The sequence below is a fragment of the Vigna umbellata genome, chromosome 11 (genome assembly GCF_029865625.1).
Source record: "Vigna umbellata cultivar VRB3 chromosome 11, Vumbellata_1.0, whole genome shotgun sequence".
NCBI classification, from domain to species: Eukaryota; Viridiplantae; Streptophyta; class Magnoliopsida; order Fabales; family Fabaceae; genus Vigna; species Vigna umbellata.
In genome coordinates, this window is record NC_142175.1 from 3375166 (window position 1) to 3397822 (window position 22657).

A 22657-nucleotide genomic window follows, 5' to 3' on the forward strand; every position below is an offset into this window, starting at 1 on the left:
CATCACAAACCTATGTAAACATACTCAAACACATATAATACATCACTTAATCATCCAGATCCAATCATTGACATGTTATACCCCAATAATAGGGTGCAAAAGAGGGTGAAAATGCTTACAAATGAGAACCAATCCAATCAGCCAAACCAACTAAACGTAATGCTTACAAATGAGAATCAAGAAGATGAAAATTCTCCAAAATAGAGTTGCTGATGCGAGGCTATTTTCTCCTAAACTATACTCCTAATTGACTATCCGAACGGTCCGACAAAAGAACCATACGTCTGAAACCCAATGTCCAAAAATCAGTCCGATCCAACAGTGAACGAATTCACAACGATGAAAACACTAGTGCAAATTTTATGAAATTCTCCAAAACAGAACTGTTGATGCGAGGTTGTTTTCTCCCAAACTAGACCTTCGATTGACGATTCGAATGGTCAAAATGAAGAACCATACGTTTAGAACCCAAATTAAAAAAACCAACCCGATCCAATAGTGAATGACTTCTAAACGACGAAAACACCAGTGCATGTTTTATGTTATGCGGAAATGACTTCTTCTCTTCCTTTATCTTTCACTTGGCTTTTCACTCTCTTCAAATGACTCTAATTTGTCCTACTAATCTGACCCATCTCCACTAAAACAAAGTGAGACATAATGGTCCACATTATTTTTCCTGTTCCCCACATAGAAAGGAAGCCCAATAACCTAACACTTATAACATATAATTGCATGGAAATCATCAAACCCTTTGTTGGGATAACCCAACAAAACATACATAAAACATTCATAAGGAAAACACATCACAAATATTACATAAACACTATGTCTGTTCATACACAAAGTCTTACCCAACAATAACCAGAAATAATCATAATCATATACACATGTATCAAAACAAGGATTACCAATCAAGATAATCAAGAACACATATAACATACAACCATAAACAAACAAAGGTAAGCTTTCCTATACATTGGGCCAATCATAAGGATTTATCTACAATCCTAAAACATCACTAATCTTTCTTTACATTAAGAGTTTTTGGTCACTCTCTTTTTTCTTTTTCCAAAACGTCAATCTTCTCTCTTCTTCTGTTTTCTCTTTTCTTTTGTTTTCTCTCTTTGATTTTGAGTTTTTTGAGTTTTTGTTTACACCAATTAAATAAAAGTAAAAGACCACTTTTACCCCTAGACAAAAATATAAAAATAAAGAAATAACATAACAATTATGTTCTAACAAAAATATACACTCAATAACACTAATTTCCAAACAAAAACTCAAAGTCTCAAAACTACTTTATTTTTAAAACTCTTATTTTTCCGGATCTTAAACTATTTTTTTTATATTAAATGTTTTAAAAAATAAATTTTAAATCTAATTTAATTTAATAAAACTAATTAAAAAAATATGTTTGCATTAACTTGAATATTATAATTGAGTAACATCTAAATGAAATAGTACATTCATTATCTGAAACATAAATAAATATAATATATACTAGAAACTAGAACCTGAACTTTATACTTTAGGTTAATTTCATAAAATTAATTTATATAACAAAATTTGAATATATATATATATATATATATATATATATATATATATATATATATATATATATATATAAATTAACTATCACACAAACCAAAACTATTACCTAAACTAAAATCTTTGTGATGGGAAATCTCTCGTGGAGTTAGTCCAAAAAAATATTTTTCTTTTATATAAGTATATATTAAACATTTTTATTATTATTTAATTTATATAAATAAAGACTATATTTTGCCAATTTACAAAATAAGTTAAAAAAAAAAGAAACTAAAAAAATAAACATTTGATTCCATGGCAACGGTTTCTCAACGTGTTCTTTAAAGAAAACTTGTATAAACAAAATATTATAGTCTGCATTGAAAAATAAAATAAGACAAAGTTTTGTATAACTCAGTATTATGACAGGAATCCATAAAATCTGCGCAAAAGTCATGTCCATTATTTAGTTACATGGCACTGCCATAAGATTGAAATGAAGAAATATTCAAACACAAGCGTAATTTGTTCAGAGAAAGAAATGATGAAATTTGGAGTAAAGGAGACAAAAAGAGTGACATGACAAAATTGTCAAAACCTGTTTAACAACTTTTGTTCCCACCTTCATTTCTGCTACTCAGAGCAGCACTTTTAACTTTTCTCCAAAAACCTCTTTCTTAAAGAACACCTACTAACACCTCTATTACCTTTTCGCGCGTCTTTAACCTCTTAAAAAAGCCTATAAAAATGAAAAAGCACCGAACAAATAAAAAACTCCTCGTGTCTCACTCACACACAATCACTGACTTTCTCTTCCACCAAACTTGAAAATTTTGTAACTAATTGGGGTCATATCAATAGCGAATAAAATGGTAAATAGTTGTCTCAATTATTTTTGTGGTGATGATTTAATTGATTTAACTAAAATGTTATACCATGATTAAAGTAATAAATACAGTAAACTCTAGACAATGCTAATTTTAGATTTAGAAGGTTCGTTCGATTTAAAATTAAAGCATTGATGTATATATAGTGTATTCTGCACACTATACCTGATGAAACATGTCTATTTTAAATTCATTGGATCATTGTGTACACTGTATGTATGTTTTTAGTTTTGTTAATTTATATATTATATAAAAGGAGTAAAGAGCAATGAGTTACGTAAAGCAAGGTGTGACCCACATCACAGGCCCATTACTTTGGACAATTGCAATCTATGCAATGAGCACCACCTGTTCAACGAAAATGGCCAAAGAATTCCCCCAACAGCAACATCTCCAACTGGGTCTCTGTCTCTTTCCACACTTCGCTGCTTACTACCTTAAACTCACTGCTACTATACTTTTATCTTTCCTTTCACATTCGGTTCTGTTTTACTATCTTGTTTTTTCTCACTTCCTATGGATCGTACTGACAAGGAGCAGCTATCCTTGGTCAAGGGTACAAGGCAAAGATACAATGAATGGTTCGTTTCATCCCTTCTCAGAGTCCTTCCTGTCTATGATTTTAATTTTCCATGCTTGCCTTTTGTTTTCCTCCTAGACAAGTTTTTGCTTGAAGGGAGAGTTTCTGATTATCCATGTTATGTCATTCTTGTTATTATCATGTGCACTGGTAGTTTATTTCCTGTGTTAAAAATTTTCTTGTATTATCAGTAGGTGATCTGTTGGACAAGTGGTCTATGCCTTGTCATGTATTCTTGTAATTGTGTTTATTAACTTGGATTCTGATAGAGACTGTTGCAACCGAACTTGATTTTTCTATGATTCTTCTGAACTTGCTGCTGGAAAAAAATGATCAAAGATCTATTCTAATGTTGTTTATGAGATGATGTAATGTATCTCATGTTCAGCAGATTATGTTCTAAGTGAATGACTTCTTGGTTACTTGGATGATCTGAATTATTTTTGTAAAAAGTTCTTTCTGTTTGAATTGATTTTGTTTTGGCTAGCATAATTTTGTCTTTAGCAATTGTTATTATTCTAAACCTAGTAAATCAATTTGATTTTTTACATTTTTCACTTTACTTATTATTCATGAATTACAGACATTTGGACGAGCCTTCTTTTCTAAGATTTTTTGGTAATGCAGGGTTGTTGCAAGGATCATATAAACAAAGATTGTTGAGAATTTAACCAACCAAATTTTGTCGGGGGATTCTGTTATCTTAATTAATCCAACATGTTCATGGGACTCTCATTTTAAAATTTGAGTTTTTTTTTCATCTTTTGGGTCGGTCGGTCCTTTGGAGTTAATGCAACTTACTGAAAAAAAAAACATATGATCCACCTTAAAACTGTTACATTGTTTGTTCTAGAATGCAAATGTAAGTGAAGGAATATAAGAGTTTGTTTATATGTATCTAATTTCGAAGTGATTTTTATTCCTTTTTTTTTTATAATTCTACATGCTTTTGAGTGTTTATATCCTTCCAAGCAAAGTAAGGATCAATTATCTTCCTTGCTTTTTGAAATCATTATGATGAGTGAATGGGGTGCATGAGTTGTTATGATACAAAGTCAACAAAGAGGAGTTATCAAATTTATGTGTTGAATGATTCAACGCAATGACCTTTTGCAGGATTTTTCGTGATGTTCCAAGTGATATAACAATAGAAGTGAATGGCGGATCATTTTCATTGCACAAGGTTAGTACCTTCTCATATATTTTTGTTGTGAGGATTATCAATATGATATGAAAAGGAATATGCAGAATTTCCTCCATGATTGTTCTAATTTTTATTACTTTTGCATGAAGTTTCCTCTTGTCTCCAGAAGTGGCAGAATAAGGAGAATAGTTGCAGAACACAGGGGTGATGATATCTCAAGATTTGAGCTTCTTAATCTACCAGGAGGTGCTGAATGCTTCGAGTTGGCAGCAAAATTTTGTTATGGCATTAACTTTGAGATTACATCCACAAATGTTGCTCAGCTATGCTGTGTTTCTGATTACCTTGAAATGACTGAAGACTTTTCAAAAGACAACCTTGGCTCGCGTGCTGAGGAATACCTTGAGAGTATAGTTTGCAAGAATCTCGAAATGTGTGTTGAAGTCTTGCAACAATGTGAGAACCTGCTGCCTCTTGCTGATGAGCTAAAAGTAGTTAGCCGCTGCATTGATGCAATAGCTTCAAAAGCATGTGCAGAACAAATAGCGTCTAGTTTCTCAAGATTAGAGTATAGCAGCTCAGGAAGGTTACACATGAGTAGGCAAGCCAAATGCGATGGTGACTGGTGGATTGAAGATCTTTCTGTTCTGAGAATTGATATGTATCAAAGAGTCATAACGGCCATGAAATGCCGTGGGGTTCGGCCAGAGAGTATTGGTGCTTCCCTTGTGAATTATGCACAGAAAGAACTGACAAAGAAATCCAGCCTGTGGAATCCATCTAGCCAGACTAAGATTGATTCAAATTCCACATTACATGAAAAGCTTGTGGTTGAGACCATTGTTAGCCTTTTGCCTGTGGAGAAACTTGCTGTTCCAATCAATTTCCTTTTCGGGCTTCTGCGAAGTGCAGTGATGCTGGATTGTACAATTGCTTCTAGACTTGACTTGGAAAGAAGGATTGGATCACAGATAGATGTTGCCACACTTGATGATATCTTGATTCCATCTTTCAGGCATGCAGGTGATACCTTGTTTGATGTTGACACGGTTCATAGAATTTTGGTAAATTTCTTTCAGCAGGATGATAGTGAAGAAGATCCAGAAGATGCATTTGTTTTTGAATCTGACAGCCCTCGTTCACCCTCCCAAACTGCATTAGTCAAAGTGTCAAAACTAGTGGATAACTACCTCGCTGAAATAGCCCCCGATGCAAACCTGAAACTTTCCAAGTTTTTGGTCATTGCAGAAACCTTGCCTGCACATGCCCGCACAGTTCATGATGGTTTATATCGCGCAATTGATATTTACTTAAAAGTATGTTTTATTGTTTCTGCTTCATTATATGTGTACAACAGTTTTCTACTTGCAGTGAACAAGTTTAACCTGGAAACGGAGTAACATGTTATTCCTGAATATAATCTAAAGAATATTCACCTTAATGTCTCTTATTCTTAAGTATTCTCTAAGGCATGAAGGGGAATTTTCTTATATATATATATCACTTGTAAAATTGACATTTTTGTTCTAAGCTGATACCTTATGAAATTTCAGGCACACCAAGGTTTGTCAGATTTGGACAAGAAAAAGTTATGCAGATTGATTGACTTTCAAAAGCTTTCTCAAGAAGCTGGAGCACACGCTGCTCAAAATGAGCGTCTTCCTCTTCAATCAATAGTGCAAGTTCTGTATTTTGAACAGCTAAGACTTAGAAATTCTTTGTCCTGCTCCTACGGGGAAGATGACCCCAAGCCAATACACCAGTCATGGCGCATAAGCAGTGGTGCACTAAGTGCCGCAATGTCTCCACGAGACAACTATGCATCACTGAGACGCGAAAACCGTGAGCTTAAACTTGAATTGGCTCGTCTAAGAATGAGACTAAACGATCTGGAGAGGGAGCATGCGTGCATGAAGAGGGACATGGCTAAGTCCGGATCGCGTAAATTTATGAGTTCTTTCTCCAAAAAAATTGGTAAGCTCAGTCTTTTTGGGCATAGTTCTTCTAGAGGATCAACTTCTCCATCCAGGAATTCTCATAGAACAGATTCAAAGGTGATTGAGAGAACCTGTGCCAGCACAGAGTAGGCAAAAAACTGTGTAGCTATCATTTTCTTAAGCATGCGGCAATTGTAAGTTATGCTCATGGTCACATATTCACCACTTTTTGTTTACTTTTCTTCCTTTTTTGCTCACCTTTATGTCAGTACAACCAGAAGTTACTCTTGCTTGCAGGTTCACTTTTACGGGGATTGCGCCACTAGCTTTGCTTTCTTGTTTGACTAGATATATTATGTATATATAAAGTGCTCACGCTTACTGAAGTATATGTGAGCAAATTTTCGGAATAAAGAAAAAAAGAAACTAGATTAAAAGAAAAGAACTATTTTGAGAGAATATACGGTAATAATTTTTTTAACATGACACACTTATACACATATATAAAGCTTCCACATACAAATATATATATACTAATTTTATTTATTTATGGAAAAGGACAGGTTATTTAGATTTTTATTTGTTTATTATTATAATTATAATATAATAAATAAAGTTTTATTTATATAAGGAATAAATGTAATGTGCAAGTATCATCAGTAAATCAATAAATATATAATAAGTATAATCAATAAGCATATATTAATATAGTACATTAATATATGATTATTAATTGTGCAAACATTGTATTAAAATTGAACACTTGAACTTTCTTATTGAACATGCCCTGAAAGAATATATTCATGTAGTTTTGAAATTATTAGATTTCAAAATTCTAAAAACAATAAATCATATAGAATTGCCAATATGAGTGAGGTCAATGGACCAACCTATAACATGAGTTCAATCTTTATTATAGTTTTCATTAACCTTTGAACATTTATGATTGTCATTCTTGTGTCATTGAACTACTAAACAACTCAAAAACTTAACTTTGATAAATGTTCTCGATGTTTATTTTCAAAGACGTTCGAAGATTTTTTTGTACACAATATATATTTTTGGTTGTGGTACTAATATTTTCTCTATTGTTTAGAATGAGGATTTTTAATTTTCTTTTTTAACTCTAGAAACAACTATAACAAGTTATATATGTGTGAAAATTGGATGTTGGAGATAAAGTTCAACTCTGGCAAGAGATTGCTGATTGCTGTTATTGATTTTCGTTACAAAACAAATCGATACTGAGAATTGTCCTCTTTAAAATTTAAAAGGCAATCCGGAATCATAAATCACTAAATTCATTATTAGCATAAATATTTTTTGACCAATGTTTTTTTTTTCTGTGATCACATTAGTAAAAGTATCATTTTTCTTAACTCATTAACTTATAACTTTGTTTGTAAGACTTGAAAAAATTAGATATATAAAAATTTAAAATAATTAAAAAAATATACAAATGTTGCTAACTATTTAAACAAAAAGATAAAATAATTTGTTCTTTTTATGATTTATTTTATTTTAAAAGATGTTTTAAAATTATCTACACTGGTAAAATATTCGTTTTTTAACTCGCCCAATAGGCTTCGGTTTATAGAAAATCGAAGCCTATCAAAACGTGGTGGCATTGTTGTAATTAAGCCGAACTTATACGCATCGGTTCCCATTGACCCAAGACATAAATGTGTTATGATCTTGGTTAACAAGACACCCGAAGCCTAAAATGTACACATGTCCACTTGCAGCAGAAGCTTTTTGGTTGTCAACATCATCAAAGGGAGATACTACCTCGGTTTCTCCTTTAACCGGTGCCATATTGGGATATTGCCTCGGGTTTTAAATAACCGAGTTAGTATCTCTTCTTAAGTTTCTAAACTTAACCTACTGACTGTTCATTTGCGTCGCCCAACAGCTTCTTCTTCCTCGCGCTCTCCCCTTCTTCCTCTGCAGCTTCGTCCATCACTTTCTATTTCTTGCAGGTTGTCATGGATAGCGGTGTGATTCTGGAGAATGTCGTTGGAGAAGAAGACTTCGCGGGGTGGTCTGTGGTGGTCCGGTAAAGGTGGCACGGTTGTTGGGTGGTGGTCCGATGTAAGAATGAAGTGTTGAAGATTGGTGGGGACCTTTCTTGAGAGTGAAGATGCCAAAGTGCTACCTTGCTTACTAATCCACTAGGAGAACTCGAACAACTTGAGAAACAACTTTTCACAAACAAAAGCAAAAAAAAAAACCACTCTACTACTTCGGTTCTACTGCTTCGGTTACCTGTGAACCGAGGCAAAATCCTACCCCGAGGCCAAAAGCCTACCTCTTTTTACCTCGTATGTATATGCCTCGGTTCAAGAACCGCTATGGACAAAAATAACTGCTGTCATTTCCCTGGACTGCACTAGTGCTAGGAAGATGATCGATTATCCTTTCATCGTTGTACATGTTGAATATAATGAAAATGATATATAGAAAATATACACATAAGGTCCTCTATTTATAATAAAAAAAATTGGCTAAGCCCAAAATACAAATAATAACAAACTAACTAAAGATAAAAGATAAATATAAAATAAATATAATATATCTAACATTCCCCCTTAAGTTGATGCATACAAATCGTATGTACCAAGCTTATTACTAATATAATCCATAAAGACTTAGTGAAAATATCTACTTCAGCTCTCGAGTGAGACCAAATTGCTAATGATTTGCAAGACGACATAAAGACGAAATACCAACCCAAAAGATTTTCCTAAGCAACAAATTTTGGAGGTTGCTCTATGCAAATCTCTTCTTGCAAATCGCCATTGAGGAATGCCATCAGTGGATAAAGAGGTAATTGTTGAAGAGCCACCATGGCTATAAATAAACTAACAAAAAATATTATTTCCATGAGAAAAAATCATATATGGACGGATCAAACGCAATGATGACAAAAAATGAGGTCAGAAGAGACACCAACGGAAGAAGGCATGGATGAACAAGAGAGAGAAACCATAAAAAATCCAAACTTCTCCAATCAAGGCACCTGAAAAAGAAAAAGAGCAACCTCGATGCTTTGAATAACCGCTTGAGATGAGACATGCGCAGTAGAAGTGTGGTGGGCCTATAACCCACAGGTCCCTGGATCGGAATCAGGCTTTGATCCCATGTTGAATATAATGAAAATTATATATGGGATTAATCTTTTTTATGTTAAATATACACATATGGTCCTCTATTTATAATAGAAAAAATATGGGCTAAGCCCAAAATATAAATAATAACAAACTAACTAAAGATAAAAGATAAAGATAAAAGATAAATATAAAATAAAGATAATATATCTAACAATACATATGGGAAATTAGTGTGTTGAACCTCTTTAGAATAATTGATTATCGTTAGTGATAATCGATATCCCAATACATTTTTACTAGAAAAGTGCAAATGAGGGCTAAGCTTCAAAAGCTACAAAACATGATGTTGAGTTGGGAATGAAGCTAGTTGGTATGTTTAGGGTTAAGTTGGACTCTTTATTGACGATGATGCATAAATGTGGGATGGAATGCACAAAGGTGTGTGATTGATAAATCAGCATGAGACGTGAAAGACGTGTTTGCTTGTTGTACCTAGTAAATCCTGATATGGGATAAAGGCTCTCTTTAGCCTTGTGTGCGAAAAGGAAGTGGTGTTCGAGTGTTGAACCTTCTTTGTATGGGGGAATGTTGTTTTTCCTAGTCTTCGGCTAGTTGCTGAGTATAGTGCCCGATGCGCGATGTGCCAATGTTTTTACTCGTAAGTCCTTGCAGAGTAGGGAAACAAGTCTTCTAATCGCGAAGGCGGGACGAATCTTCTAATCGCGAAGGCGGGACGAATCCAGCGGGCTTGTTTAGTATAATAATGTATATGTGAGGTTGGGTAGAAGAGTGTGATTGAGTCTTTCATGGTGAGGTTCATGGTGATGTGGATGCTCATGGAGATGATTGTGATGAGGATATTTATGAGGGCGAACATGCTAATGGTTATCATGTGGTGTACTTAGCATAAGTACCAAGGATGGGATAGACCGAGGGTCTACATTCATGATAATCGTGATGCCATCGAGGTTCAAGGAATTGTTATTGATTTGCATTGACGATGGAATTAATTATTAATTGTCTTGATAGTGATAAAGATGGAGTTGCTTATTAATGTTATGTCATATTATTATTAATCATATATTGTATGATTATGGTTTGTTTTTAATGGTAACTTAATTATCACATATTTGTTTGTGTTCGTGTTTGTGATTGATATTATCAACGATGATTGTATAATGGATTATACGTGAACATATGATGTTGCAGATGTTCTAAAAGTATGATAGATTCACGAGATGATGGGGAAAGATTTGTTGATCATTCAAGCCTTATATTTGTATAAGTTAAGAGTGACTTGTCAGTAGAATGCCTAGTTAACCTAGAAGTGGCTTATTGAAAAAATACTTGAACGAAGTAGTTAGGACTGGCTTGGAGCCAAAAGAATACTCATGTTAAGACAATATTTACTTAGTAAAAAATACTTCATTGATCCAAAAGTGATTTGAGAAAGAATACTTGTTTGAGGAAGAAGTCACTTGAAAAATAATATTATTTGTTCTTTTGAAGCATGAGTTTGCCTAGTGGAACTTGATTGGTTGGTCAAGAATTCACTAAGGCAAAAAGGCTTATAATGTTGTTAGTTTCACGTCACATAACCAAAAGTTTGACATTAAGGTTGTCGACAATTGCGTGATGGCATCTTTGTAAATATTTCGTCGAAATTGTCAACAAACCTCATCACAACAAAAGTCAAATTGGAAACTGACGTCAGCCTTAGGCCAATAGACGTTAAATAATGTTCGACTATCCTTGTTTTGACACCAATTTCCAATTTTACGTTTATTGTGAGGGAGTCCAACATTAATTTGTGTTTTAAAATTTTAGAAACAGTACTACCAGTGCCCTCACCTTTCTCTTTCTCGTTAACCTACCACGAAGTTCAGCAACGATGATGTCAAACTCCTATGAGGAAGTTCTTCAACCCATTTCACTTCATTTTGACATTGTGGTGCTTGTTTGGGCTCAAGTTTTCATGCTCCCTGATTACATTTCACATTAAGGTTGATGTTTAGCCATTGTTGTGTGCCCTAAAGGTTTTTCTTCTACATTTTTTAGGTTAACTCTCATTTTGTAAATTCACTAAAAATAGCTAGAAAATTGTTTTTGACTCAAATTGTTTTGTTGGAACTTCTATTAGATCGTATCTAAATATAAAGTTTTCAAATATGAGATTTTGGTTACTGGTTCAATGTTGTGAAGATTTGGTGGTGAAAAACTTCAAATGATCATAACTTTTGCTACAAATGTCGAATGAGGATGCTCTTAAAACAAAAGTTGTTGGAAATGGAGCGACGCTCATGTTGGCCAATTCTCGAAGGGGATTAAGGTTCCGGAATTTTCAACAATTCATCGTTTAAGGTATGTTTTCTATTTTCTTAGTATTTTTCACCAATTTTTCAGTACTTTACCGCTGTGCTTGAAATACTCATACCTACATAGAAAATTCTAGAAATTGTTATGATATATTCTTGATTTGTATATTGATTTTTTATGATTTCAGTAGACGAAAATATTGATTATTTTTTTAAAATACGTTACAAATTTACGTCTGTTGTCCTTGCAACATATGTTAATTAATGTTTGTTATAAATGTAATAGACGTTAATTGACGTATGTTGAAAGACAACAAATGTTAATTTGATGTCTCTCACTATAATGTTGAATTTTCAACCGATGTTAAATATCCAAAATAATAACAAAAGTTAAATATTTTTTTTATTAGTAATTTAACATAATTTATGTGATAAGACAAATAAGTATAAAAGTATGAATATCCCTTCTTTCCTTTAACCTTTCATATTTCATGTTACAATTGCTTAGCTAATTGAAGAGGAAAGGATAAATCAAACAACTAAACTTGGAAAAATCTCTTTTGTTAAACAAGTAACATACTCTTATATAATTTGATTACTCTCACACAAATGGTTAAAAGCAGAAAACAAATAAAATTTTTAAAACCCAATTCAACCATTTTTCTTCTTGTTGTTTCCTTTTTGCTTTTTCCTATTTTCCACCAGGTGACCAGAGAGGTCAACATTGACCCAAGCCTTCAATAATGCACCATTTTTTTTAAGTGTTTTAAATGACACCAATTTGACGGAGCCGAGTTACAGTTCTGTCTGGTCTAAAAGGTACCTTCCTTATCGAAAAATTTGGGTAAGTTACAGAAAATCGAAATGATGCAAAAAAACTCATGAGAAATGGGTAATTCCATACAGGACCCTGCACCACATACGTGATTAATTACATGGAATGATATATGACACCTCCACCACAGTTTACTATGGATGATATAAACCACAATCATTTGCGTTTTCATAATTTCATATCAAATTTATATGCAGCAAATATTAGAACACATGTACCTATATGTAATTACCTTACTATGAGAATTTTCATAACCAAGCTAACACTTCCTCAACCACCTATCCAAATAACAATGCATACAATTATATGCATAATTGAAATCTATGATACTTTTTTATGTAGGTGTCCAACAACCCATAAAAACAACCAAAATGAAAAAAAAAAAAAACATCAAATACATAACAAATGTCATTCTTGTTGTAGTACTAAACACCACACTATAACTAATATAAATTATATCTATCACAATTAAATTTATTACCCGTTGTATTGCTTAAAAATTATTTTAAATATGACGATATTAGTTTCATAACACCTAAATATTTATTTAGTAGATAATCCAATATATATAAATATATAATTATATTATCTAAAATTTGTTTAATTATATTATTCTTTCTTATAAAAGTTCCATTTTGGTGTAGTATATTTATTTTCATATTCTATTAATTAGTTTCATACATGCAATGATTTTATTAATTATTTAAATTTTTTTAATTAATTTCATTATTTAAAACTCTCTACAATATTTCATCATGAATTATTATTTAATAGATTTTAAATTATTTTATTTTAACGTTATTATTTCAATGAATTAAAAATGTAATGTATCATTTAAATATCAAACTATCCATACACATCAATAAAGTTTTCAAATTATTTAATAAAAACATACACCGTAATTCATAATGTAACATGATTTCTCTTTCCCTATCTTTTGTCTATTTTACTAAATATTTATAGATTTTTTTTATTAAATAATCATAAACAATTTATTATTCAAAACCAAAAACAATAATATTTTGTTTATTTTAAATAATTTTAATGTTTGTTTATATTATTTTTATTTATTATATTATTTAAAAACTCTAAAAGAAAATCGTATTACATGTACGTCATTATTTTTTCTAATTTTTACTATATTTTTTTTCTTATCTAATCTTGTCCTTAAATTTTGAAAAAGAATGAAAAATGTGTTTGAATACTACTTTCTAACAACCGAGTTCCAACCTATCTTTCTATATCGGGACATTATTCATGGTTCAGAATTTTTGCTGTAAACATTAAACGAGTTTATTTGAGTAAATAAAATATTGGAGTTGTTTTTAGTTTTTTTAATGAGTTTGTTTGGAAAAACAATTTCGAAGACATACTATGAATTTGAAGGATTAAAAATAAGTGCTTAAAAGACCGTTTTTTATTTGCTTTAAAGATCACTGTGAAAATAGAAAATAAAATTCTAATGTAAAATTCACAATTTTTATAAGCAAATTTGACCCAAATTGACTTAGAATGTTTTTATAATTCAACAAAGTTTACCTAATTTTTTTTCGACCACAGTATTGAAAAGTGTCTGGGTTTGGTTGGTTTGAAGAAACCTTCCACCCTCACCAACCCATTACTATAGTGTGCCAACCAACCAACAACATTTTACAATTCATTTCTCACCAACCACGTTTTTCAATTCACTTCTCACCAACTACCTCTTATTCAAATCCTCTCAACTCTACCTTTAGGATTTGCTGAGAGAATTAACATCGAGAGCTGCTATTTTCTGCTCAACAATGGGAGGGGAGAGCAACAAGGTCTTCACTTTGGCTGAGGTTTCTCAGCACAATAATGCCAAAGATTGTTGGCTTGTCATTCATGGCAAGGTATTTTGCCTTCTGCTTTGTGGGTTTCGATTTTAGATTCTGTTGGGTTGGTTGATGCTGTTTTCAAACATTTACTTTTCCAGCTATCTTTTATTTGTCCAATCTAACTGGAGGAATAGGATCTGTTAGATCTGTCAAAGGGCTGAGATTTGTTTCGATTTGAAGCATGTAAAGTGTTTCGTGTAATTTTTTTTAATAAAGAAACCTTTAAATTGTATCTGACTCTGGTAGTGATTGACGAGATTAACTGTCTTTTAAGGATATACTTGTGTTTTTGAAGTTCAGCTTCTGAAATTCTGTTGGTATTTCACTATATAAATTGTATCTGACTCTGATAAGAAACCTATAAATTCTCTCTGACTCTGGTAGTGATTGATGACATTAATTTTCTTAAGGATATACTTGTGTTCTTGAAGTTCAGTTTCTGAAATTCTGTTGGTATTTCACTATATATTCAGGTTGTGCATTTCTTGTTCTGGATCACGATTGGATGATGGATTGTTGGGAGTTTTTTGTTATGATTAATGGTGCTTTTAGTCCAATCTCTAAATTTTGGTTTTAGTTCCCTAATTTTTGAAACATTGGTTGTACAGGGAAAAAAGTGATAGCTCTAGTGACTGTAGTTTGTAGTTTTAAAAAAATACAAGGACAAAAACTATTGGTTTTAAAGTAAGGGAGTAAACGTAAAACCAAGATCCGGTAATTTTCGAGGATCTAAAATTACCATTAACCATTATACTGAAAATGAACTGAATTTGGATGGAATATCTGGCAAATGGAGTGTCATTCGTAATTAGGTAGTAGGTTACTTATGCCATGTTGTGTTTCTTTAAGGCTATGTTTGTGAGTATAAAGTTGTTTTGAAATAGTATGAAAGTTCATCTCGGCTTTTATTCCTTCGTGGTTGACTTGTAAACTCTGGAAATAAGAAAGTTCCTTCATGTTTTTTGTAAGTTTTGCATTCTGTCCATCCTACACCGAGAAAAAGCTTTGGAATTTTTATTGAGTTCTACTGACATTGTCTTTGTGCATGTCTCCCTATATCCATTTTTACTGTCTTTGTCCATTGAAATACACAGTAATAATATCTAGGAATGATTTGGATTCAATTCCACATTCTCGTAGATCATAAAAATTTCTAATAATTTTGTGATGCTAGGGAGTACTGAGTCATGTGCCTGTTAGGTTTAAGAAAATAGTCAGAATGAAATTGCGTCATTTGTAAACTTGTTAGGGTAGAGATTTAAGTTCAGATTATATCAAGTTCTCTACAAGTACTTGGAAGAAGAAAAGAGAGGTCAAATAAATCACACTTTTCATATGTTAAAACCAAGTTTAATCTAAAAGAATACTAAAGTTTGAGTATCGGACAAGTAGCTTATCTTGTATATAAGACTCCTACCTAACATTTTAAGATTCCTTTTAAGGGCTGATATCCAGGGAAGTTTTCCACTCCGTAGTCACTCTCAACAAAAATATCAATTGTTAGCACTTAAGTACAAAAGGAGAGCTTAACCCGCTAATCCATTAGGTGCGAGAACTTCACAGTTGAAGTATCTCATCACATCAAGTAGCTTATATCCTACTCAAAATGGGATTCCTAACATAGTATTTGAAAGTTAAGGTGCTCAAATTATTGTAACTTCTACTTGAGATAAATTCTATTCATTTTATGATTTAATATAAGGTTATAAGGTTGACTTAATGATAAAAGTGGAAGGGAGGGTAGGAGAGCTATGGGTTCAACTCTTTCACTAACACTTAGGAATTACAAGGTTGGTTTTGGTGGGTTTGGAAAGAAAGGTGAGAGAGGTTCTGGGTTCAACTCTCCTGATAGGCAAAGACTAACAACTAGCATTACCGATCTAAAAAGAAAAATTATGATTTACTATACTTTTTTTCTAACTCAAAGTGTTTATTAAAAAGCTTATCCAACTGGGCATTGGTGGATGGAATTAGATCTAAAAGCTTTCCATGTAATATGTGCTAGTTGATTAGGAATCTTATGTTTTAGTGGCCATTGTTGCTCTCCCTCACCATATCTTTGTGAAACAGGTTTATAATGTGACGAAGTTCTTGGAGGACCACCCTGGTGGTGATGATGTCCTCTTGTCTTCCACAGGTATCAAACCTTGTCTCTTAATGCATTTAATTATTCATCATTCCTCATGATCGCAGTGAGGGGAGATTTCTGCAAATGGCTTATATCCAAATGACACTTGTTTTGCAGGGAAGGATGCAAGTAATGATTTTGATGATATTGGTCACAGCACCAGTGCCGTAGCCATGATGGATGAGTTCTATGTTGGAGACATTGATACATCATCCATCCCCAGCAAGGTGGCGTACACTCCTCCCAACCAACCTAAGTATAACCAGGACAAGACACCAGAGTTCATCATCAGGATCCTCCAGTTTCTAGTTCCCTTGCTTATCTTGGGTTTGGCAGTTGGTATTCATTTCTACACCAAATCAAAATAATCATCCATCAATGCCTTTGCAATAATGTGTTTCTGCAGCAATGACGAGGGGATGTGGGATATCAATTGTGCTGGTTTCCCTTTTCAATGTAATCCGTTGTTAAATACCCACCGTCTTTCTGTCATTAGTTTTCTAAAGGAGTATTGTATGTTCAGCCATTCAAACTTCTAAATTTTTTGGTGATTCTCAAACTTGCTTTTTGAAGAAAAAAAATGTTATAATTAAGTTCCATTTTCATCATAAACTAGTGGCCGTAATGAAAGTACGAATCTTCTTTTCTATGTCATTTTAGTGAACAATTCCATTGGCATGCTCTATGCATGCATTTGCTAATACTGATGGCTAGTTATATTAAGAATCACCTAAAAAAGGTTTCGATCCTATTTCAATCTCGATACTCTCGCAGAGATATTGTTTAACCATCCTTTCGCTAGGTCTTTAGAAAGAGCAAAAATGAAACAAAGTTAAGCACATGTATTTTGTTTACCAAGAAAAGCCAAATGATGTGTGTAATATCCTACCCATAATTATCCTTATTACATACTCTATATCTTTTAAATCATAGGATTTTCAATATATCCCCTCGTGTCAATAGTTTTAGTGTCAATAGTTTTAGTGAAGTCTTAGTAAATGTAAGTGGTCCAATAGATTGATATTATGATATGGCGATCAAACCTTATTACAATATATTGTATTTTTGTTATATATTTCTATAAATATGGAATCTCTAACTTTCGGTGTCTTACATCTAATAGTCTCACATCATTTATATTTCTACCATTTTCAATAGTTTCACATCGCTTAAAAATTGATTTCTAAAGCAATTTAATTTTTTTTTCTTCTACCCTCTAAAGTACTTTTTAAAGAAAAAATCGTGACGAAATTTCAAATATTTAAAACAAGTGAAAATAACATAACAACATCAAGAAAGGAAAATCAAAACGAACTACGGAAACTTACAAACTGTGCTTTTTCGTTTTCAATGGTGGTTTTCACCAACGAACAGCGGAAAGCTTCAAAATCCACGTCAATGGTGGTTCCAGCGCTCAACGGTGCTTCAAAACAGCGATACGTTTGGTCCGAACAGCGACGAAGACAGGTTCGGTGAAGGGAGGTTTGTAGGTGGTAGGAGGCTCTCTCTTGCAATTGAGAAATCAAATTTTTGAATCCCAAAAAAGAACCCCGCGAAGATGAAAACTATCTGAATCTCAAATGCTTCCTATTTCCACGTCATTTTCATTTTCTTAACTTGTCTAGATCGATCAATGAGATACCGACACGTGTCAAAGTAAAAAATTTGAAAAATTTTGAAATTGAAATATCATTATCCTTTGTTTATTTCATCTTTGCATGGTTCACGAGAATTGCGACAGAGAGTGTTTAAGGCTTTTTGTTATTGTGGGCTTATAACCAATCGATCAAGTATGGTGACGACTGCCTTGAAAGGAGCGAGCAGTCGACGGACAGAAAAGAGCTCACAGTCGCTCGATCCTGACAACAGTTAAGTGGAGTTAAAGCGCAATTAATGGTGCAACAAATACTGTTGAGTGATTAAGGTTTGCATTAATGATTATTAAGAGGTAAATTAATTAGTCAGATTCTTATAAACTCTATAAATAGAGGTTTAATGTCGAGGTAAACTCACCTTATTTATCATTGAATTACTTTAAACCTCTAGAGAAAAATTCTGACTTGAATGCCGGAGTGTATTCTGTAAGTCACCCTCACACACCATCGATCACACATAGCAAGGAGTGGAGCAAATGTTCGACGGAGACAGGAACATCACACAGGCGTCATCCTTGTCCCATTACACTAGAAACACTTTCCAAAGTTTTAGTTCATTTGTCTTTGCATGGTTTAGAGAAAAAAAATAGTTCGTAAGTTCTTTGGGGAATTATTATAGCCTTGACCGTGACTTTTGAGACTCTTGTACCTTTGTTGTTGTCATGTTCTGGATAACCACCGTTATAGGCACCTTTAATACTCTTTAAAAACACATTTACACCCATTAAAGTTTGGTTTTATTGGAGAGAATAGGGAGTTAAGAAAAATGAGACCCAAGGTTAGTTTTACCATGGGATTTTCGGGTAAAGTAAGTGGATGAGGTAAGCTTGGATAGATAGTAGGGTTAGTTAATATTTAAGTTGTGTTAAGAAGACCTAGGGAGGGGTATACACTAAAGAAAAGAAACCGTGAGAGAAGGAGACAAAACCATACTCTATTTTTCACCAACTAAAGCATTTTGTGAGAGTGTTGAGCCACCACACTGCCTTGTGCACTTGAACCGTGGGTGGGAGTGAAGCAAAGTGGGGTAAAGGACTTTGAAGGGAGCTCTTTTGGTCATTGCTTGGCATTGAACCCTTTGGAAACTTTCTGTAAATTAGAGGTAAGGGGGTAACCTGGTAATATAATATGGTGTATGATAGGTAGGATATTACTGTTAAAATAATGTTCCAACCATGTTCATCTTGTGCTATGTTGGAAGAGATTAATAGAAAAATTTAATGCATGAAGGAATATCTCTATAGCTTACTACATTTAATTTGAAAAACCATACTGAAACCTTCCAAACAATGGAGGAGCATGGAGGAGCATTTGGTTGACGTAAAACTCATAGTAAACCTTTAGGATAGATAGAGTACATAGGGTATTAATTCTCTAGACAGAAGATTCTAGGAATTAATTTGGGTCAGGAAATCCCTATTGCACGCATTTAATGCGTAATGATTTCCTTCCAATTCTGAAGGTTGAAATTCGAGTAATGCGTAATGATTTCCTTCCAATTCTGATGGTTGAAATTCGAGTAAACCGTCGAACCCTTAAGGGTTTGAAATTCCAAAAAGGTCTTTCTTCCCCATTAAGAAACCCTTTAAATACTCCTCCCTCTCGACAAGTTGATCACTCACATCCTGTCTAACCAAACTTCCAAATCTCTTCACCCTTATCCTTCTAAAAAATCTCCTTAAACCAAAATGGACGCTCTTGCTCTAGTCGACATTCTGGAAACAACAATCACAACAGCTAGCTACAATGCCTCCAGAAATGAGACTCTCCTTTTAGAGGACGTGACCACCTTGATCGAGCTCCAAGGGATAGAATCCAAGCTGACAGGGATAAGGTTTCTTCTTCTTGGATGAGCCCATCCTAGTTGAACTGGTAAGAGAGTTCTGGAAAAACTCTCTACTTGAACATGGTCGCATTGTGTCAACAGTCGTTGGAAGACCAGTAGTAATCACTTTTGGCATCATTGCGAATGCAATAAACTGCTTACAGCTCTTCGACTGCTTCACGGAATACTAGGATGAAGAATATGCCTTCAACTAGAACGTAGAAAAAGTTCTCTATGGTGAGAACTTTGAATGGACATTCATCAGCGATGACATTGTCATCGATATGATGATTGAAGAAGCCAAGAATCTGCTTCGCATGTGTAGGAGAACCACTCTGCACTCTAACCCCTCCAGGAAGGTAACGGAGCTAGAGAAGTTTGCCCTCTTCAATCTGCTGACCAACAACCCCTTCAACCTTCCTCACCTCCTCCTCCTACACCTAAACCAAACCCTAGCCAACTACAATCCAAACATAGAAGAATGCTATTGCTCCCTTCTCATCTTCAAGATTCTTACTCAGATGATAATCCTAAACCGCATCTCTCTGACCCATCCTTTCCAAACCCAAATCTAGAAATCATTCTCTCAAGCAGAGCCGCAAGAGGAGAAAGACTTCTACTTGATGCTCCAGAAGAGAATCCTAAGAAACGTACACTTACATTAGGAGAATCTTCTAGTGGAAGGAAGAAGCCAAAGAGCAATCAGATTGAAAGTCTTGCTGAGACAAGTTCCTCACAAGAATCATCCGACAATGATGGAGAGACGATCAATGAGATTAGGAAATTGATCGTGTAGCAAAATGAGTGTCAAACTCAAATGATTGAAAGGCTGTTGGGGGAGCACAAAAGGGCTTTAGAAGATCATCTTATTAATCTTCTGAAGTCTGTGCATAACTCTCCAAGATCATCTTATTATGTCTGCTTACTATTAGATCTTCTATTATTCCTTCTAATTGCTGTGAATAGTCAATCCTCGCTAAATTTTGCTTGAATGATGTGTAAAGAATTAATGTTAGTAAAAACTCAAAACTGATTAAAAAAGTAAAAAGAAATAGAAAAACTAAAACATAAAATCTTAACAACATAGGGAAATTTAAGATGCAACAAAACAGGGGAGAGAAATACATACTTAGAGTCTTCCTAAACTAGAAAAATATATAAAACAACTAGTGTAAGAACATCTAGGTTAGAGAAACAAAACACTCTAATAGAAAACCCCAACGTAAATTAGGAAACCTTTAGATAGAAAGCTCAACGTAAGTTAGGAAACCAACCTTAGAAAACCCAACCTAAATTAGGAAACTAGCCTATAGTCTAACACTAGGATAGAAAAGCCCCAGGCTAGAAGATAAGCCCTATGATAAAAAACAATCATCAATCATTAGTAAAGAACATCTAGGCTAGAGAAACCAACTCTGAACTGGAAAAATTATAAGATTAAGAAACCCTAAACTAGGATAGAAAAACACCAAGCCATGAACTAAGAAGGGTCAATGAAATCACAATTTCAAAAAGACAAAGATCTTAAACAAAAGATTTAAATAACAGAAAAACTATACTAAGAAACTTAACATCAGAAAATAACCTAGGATGAAAACACAAGACCTAAAGCCAAAATTCCAAACACACACAACCTAGAACCTAAACTCCAAACATAGAAAAACATCTAGGAAAACACACTTAGGTCGTAGGAATAGAAAAAAAATCTAGGAAAACACTTAGGAATAGAAAAACATATAGGCTAAAACACTCAAATACTTGACTAAATGATGTCTTGTCTAAAAGCGTCTAAGAGAGATTGAGTTAAACGCTCAATGCTAATAATACCTTGAGTAGGTATTCAACATCCCTAAAAAACAAAATGGGTCGAGACGATGTCTCTTACAAAACCTTATTAAAATACTTAATTATTAAAAACACATAAGAAAGCCTAAGCAAGTTAAATATTTTCTATCTAAAAAGAGACAAAAGCCAAATAAGCGTTTACTTGATCAAATGATACCATGAGCTACACAAACACCTCATCTTTTGATGAAGTATTTATCTTCAATTAAAGAACTTAATTATAAAATTATACCTAAGGGTAGGAAATAAAAAAAATACTTTGTTGTTCTGAACAAGCAGAAAATGACATTAAATGTTCAACGTTGAAAAGTAACAAAAGTGATATTTGATAAATTGATTGCATATCAAGTCTAATCAGAAGCAAGTAACAGGAAAGACATTCACATAATGTTTTCTCCTAAGAAATAAAGATTATAAAACCACATCTAAACAAAACACCAAAGAAGTAAAACACCTAAATACACTCAAACACTAACAAGACACAAGAAAACATATAAGTCTAAACAGAAGATAAATAGAACTGTCATACATGTTTTTACCTTATTCAGGTCAATCACTACGAACACTCATTTTATAGATATCAAAATGAATGTTGGAGAAAAAGACAAAAATGAACGTTAATCAAACTATCAAAAGTTGTGTCAAAAATCAAGTCAAAATCACTTTTGATAAATGTTCTGAAAAGCATGTCAACTTTGATAAAAGACAACATCCTATGACTAACACCTAAACAAATAGCTAAAAAGGAACAAATTTCAAGATAAGTTTCGTCAAATGGTCACATTGTCAAATTCCAAAGACAAGCATCATGACAATGACTATATTTACAAGGTGTAAATAGAAGAGCATAAGAAAGAAGAAGATGGTGATGAAGATGAAAGAAGATGTGAAGATATCTCATCATCCGTTGAGTGAGAGAATCTCTTTAAGCTATCAATGCTAAATCACTCCTATTAAGAAAAAGGAGAAAGAGAAGAGCTCAAGAAAAAAAAAAGAACACTCAC

At 33.3% G+C, this 22657-nt stretch overlaps 2 protein-coding genes across 3 annotated transcripts; both read left to right on the top strand.

Moving 5' to 3' along the window:
* The first annotated feature begins 2683 nt into the window (after positions 1-2683).
* LOC148190783 (BTB/POZ domain-containing protein At5g48800-like) lies at positions 2684-6626 on the top strand. Of its 2 annotated transcripts, XM_088101586.1 has the most exons (5): positions 2684-3001; positions 4117-4183; positions 4294-5460; positions 5698-6275; positions 6379-6626. In XM_088101586.1, exons 1-4 carry the CDS (start codon positions 2937-2939, stop codon positions 6229-6231), a joined length of 1833 nt encoding a protein of 610 aa, XP_087957712.1. In that variant the 5' UTR covers positions 2684-2936; the 3' UTR covers positions 6232-6275; positions 6379-6626. The 2 variants fall into 2 exon arrangements, with proteins under 2 accessions (XP_087957712.1, XP_087957711.1); XM_088101585.1 differs by lacking the exon at positions 6379-6626 and having other exon boundaries at positions 2687-3001; positions 5698-6317.
* Positions 6627-13900: 7274 nt separating this feature from the next.
* Positions 13901-16977, top strand: LOC124825763 (cytochrome b5, seed isoform-like). The gene is made up of 3 exons (XM_047298464.2): positions 13901-14215; positions 16271-16337; positions 16446-16977. The coding sequence occupies exons 1-3, from the start codon at positions 14126-14128 to the stop codon at positions 16694-16696; spliced, it is 408 nt and encodes a 135-aa protein (XP_047154420.1). The 5' UTR covers positions 13901-14125; the 3' UTR covers positions 16697-16977.
* Positions 16978-22657: the final 5680 nt, after the last annotated feature.

Coding starts and splice junctions, on each gene's coding strand:
- LOC148190783 (XM_088101586.1), top strand. CDS start 2,937: ATGGATCGTACTGACAAGGAGCAGCTATCCTTGGTCAAGGGTACAAGG. Junction 3,002..4,116: donor AGGCAAAGATACAATGAATG/GTTCGTTTCATC, acceptor GACCTTTTGCAG/GATTTTTCGTGATGTTCCAA. Junction 4,184..4,293: donor GATCATTTTCATTGCACAAG/GTTAGTACCTTC, acceptor TTTTGCATGAAG/TTTCCTCTTGTCTCCAGAAG.
- LOC124825763 (XM_047298464.2), top strand. CDS start 14,126: ATGGGAGGGGAGAGCAACAAGGTCTTCACTTTGGCTGAGGTTTCTCAG. Junction 14,216..16,270: donor GGCTTGTCATTCATGGCAAG/GTATTTTGCCTT, acceptor TTTGTGAAACAG/GTTTATAATGTGACGAAGTT. Junction 16,338..16,445: donor TGTCCTCTTGTCTTCCACAG/GTATCAAACCTT, acceptor CTTGTTTTGCAG/GGAAGGATGCAAGTAATGAT.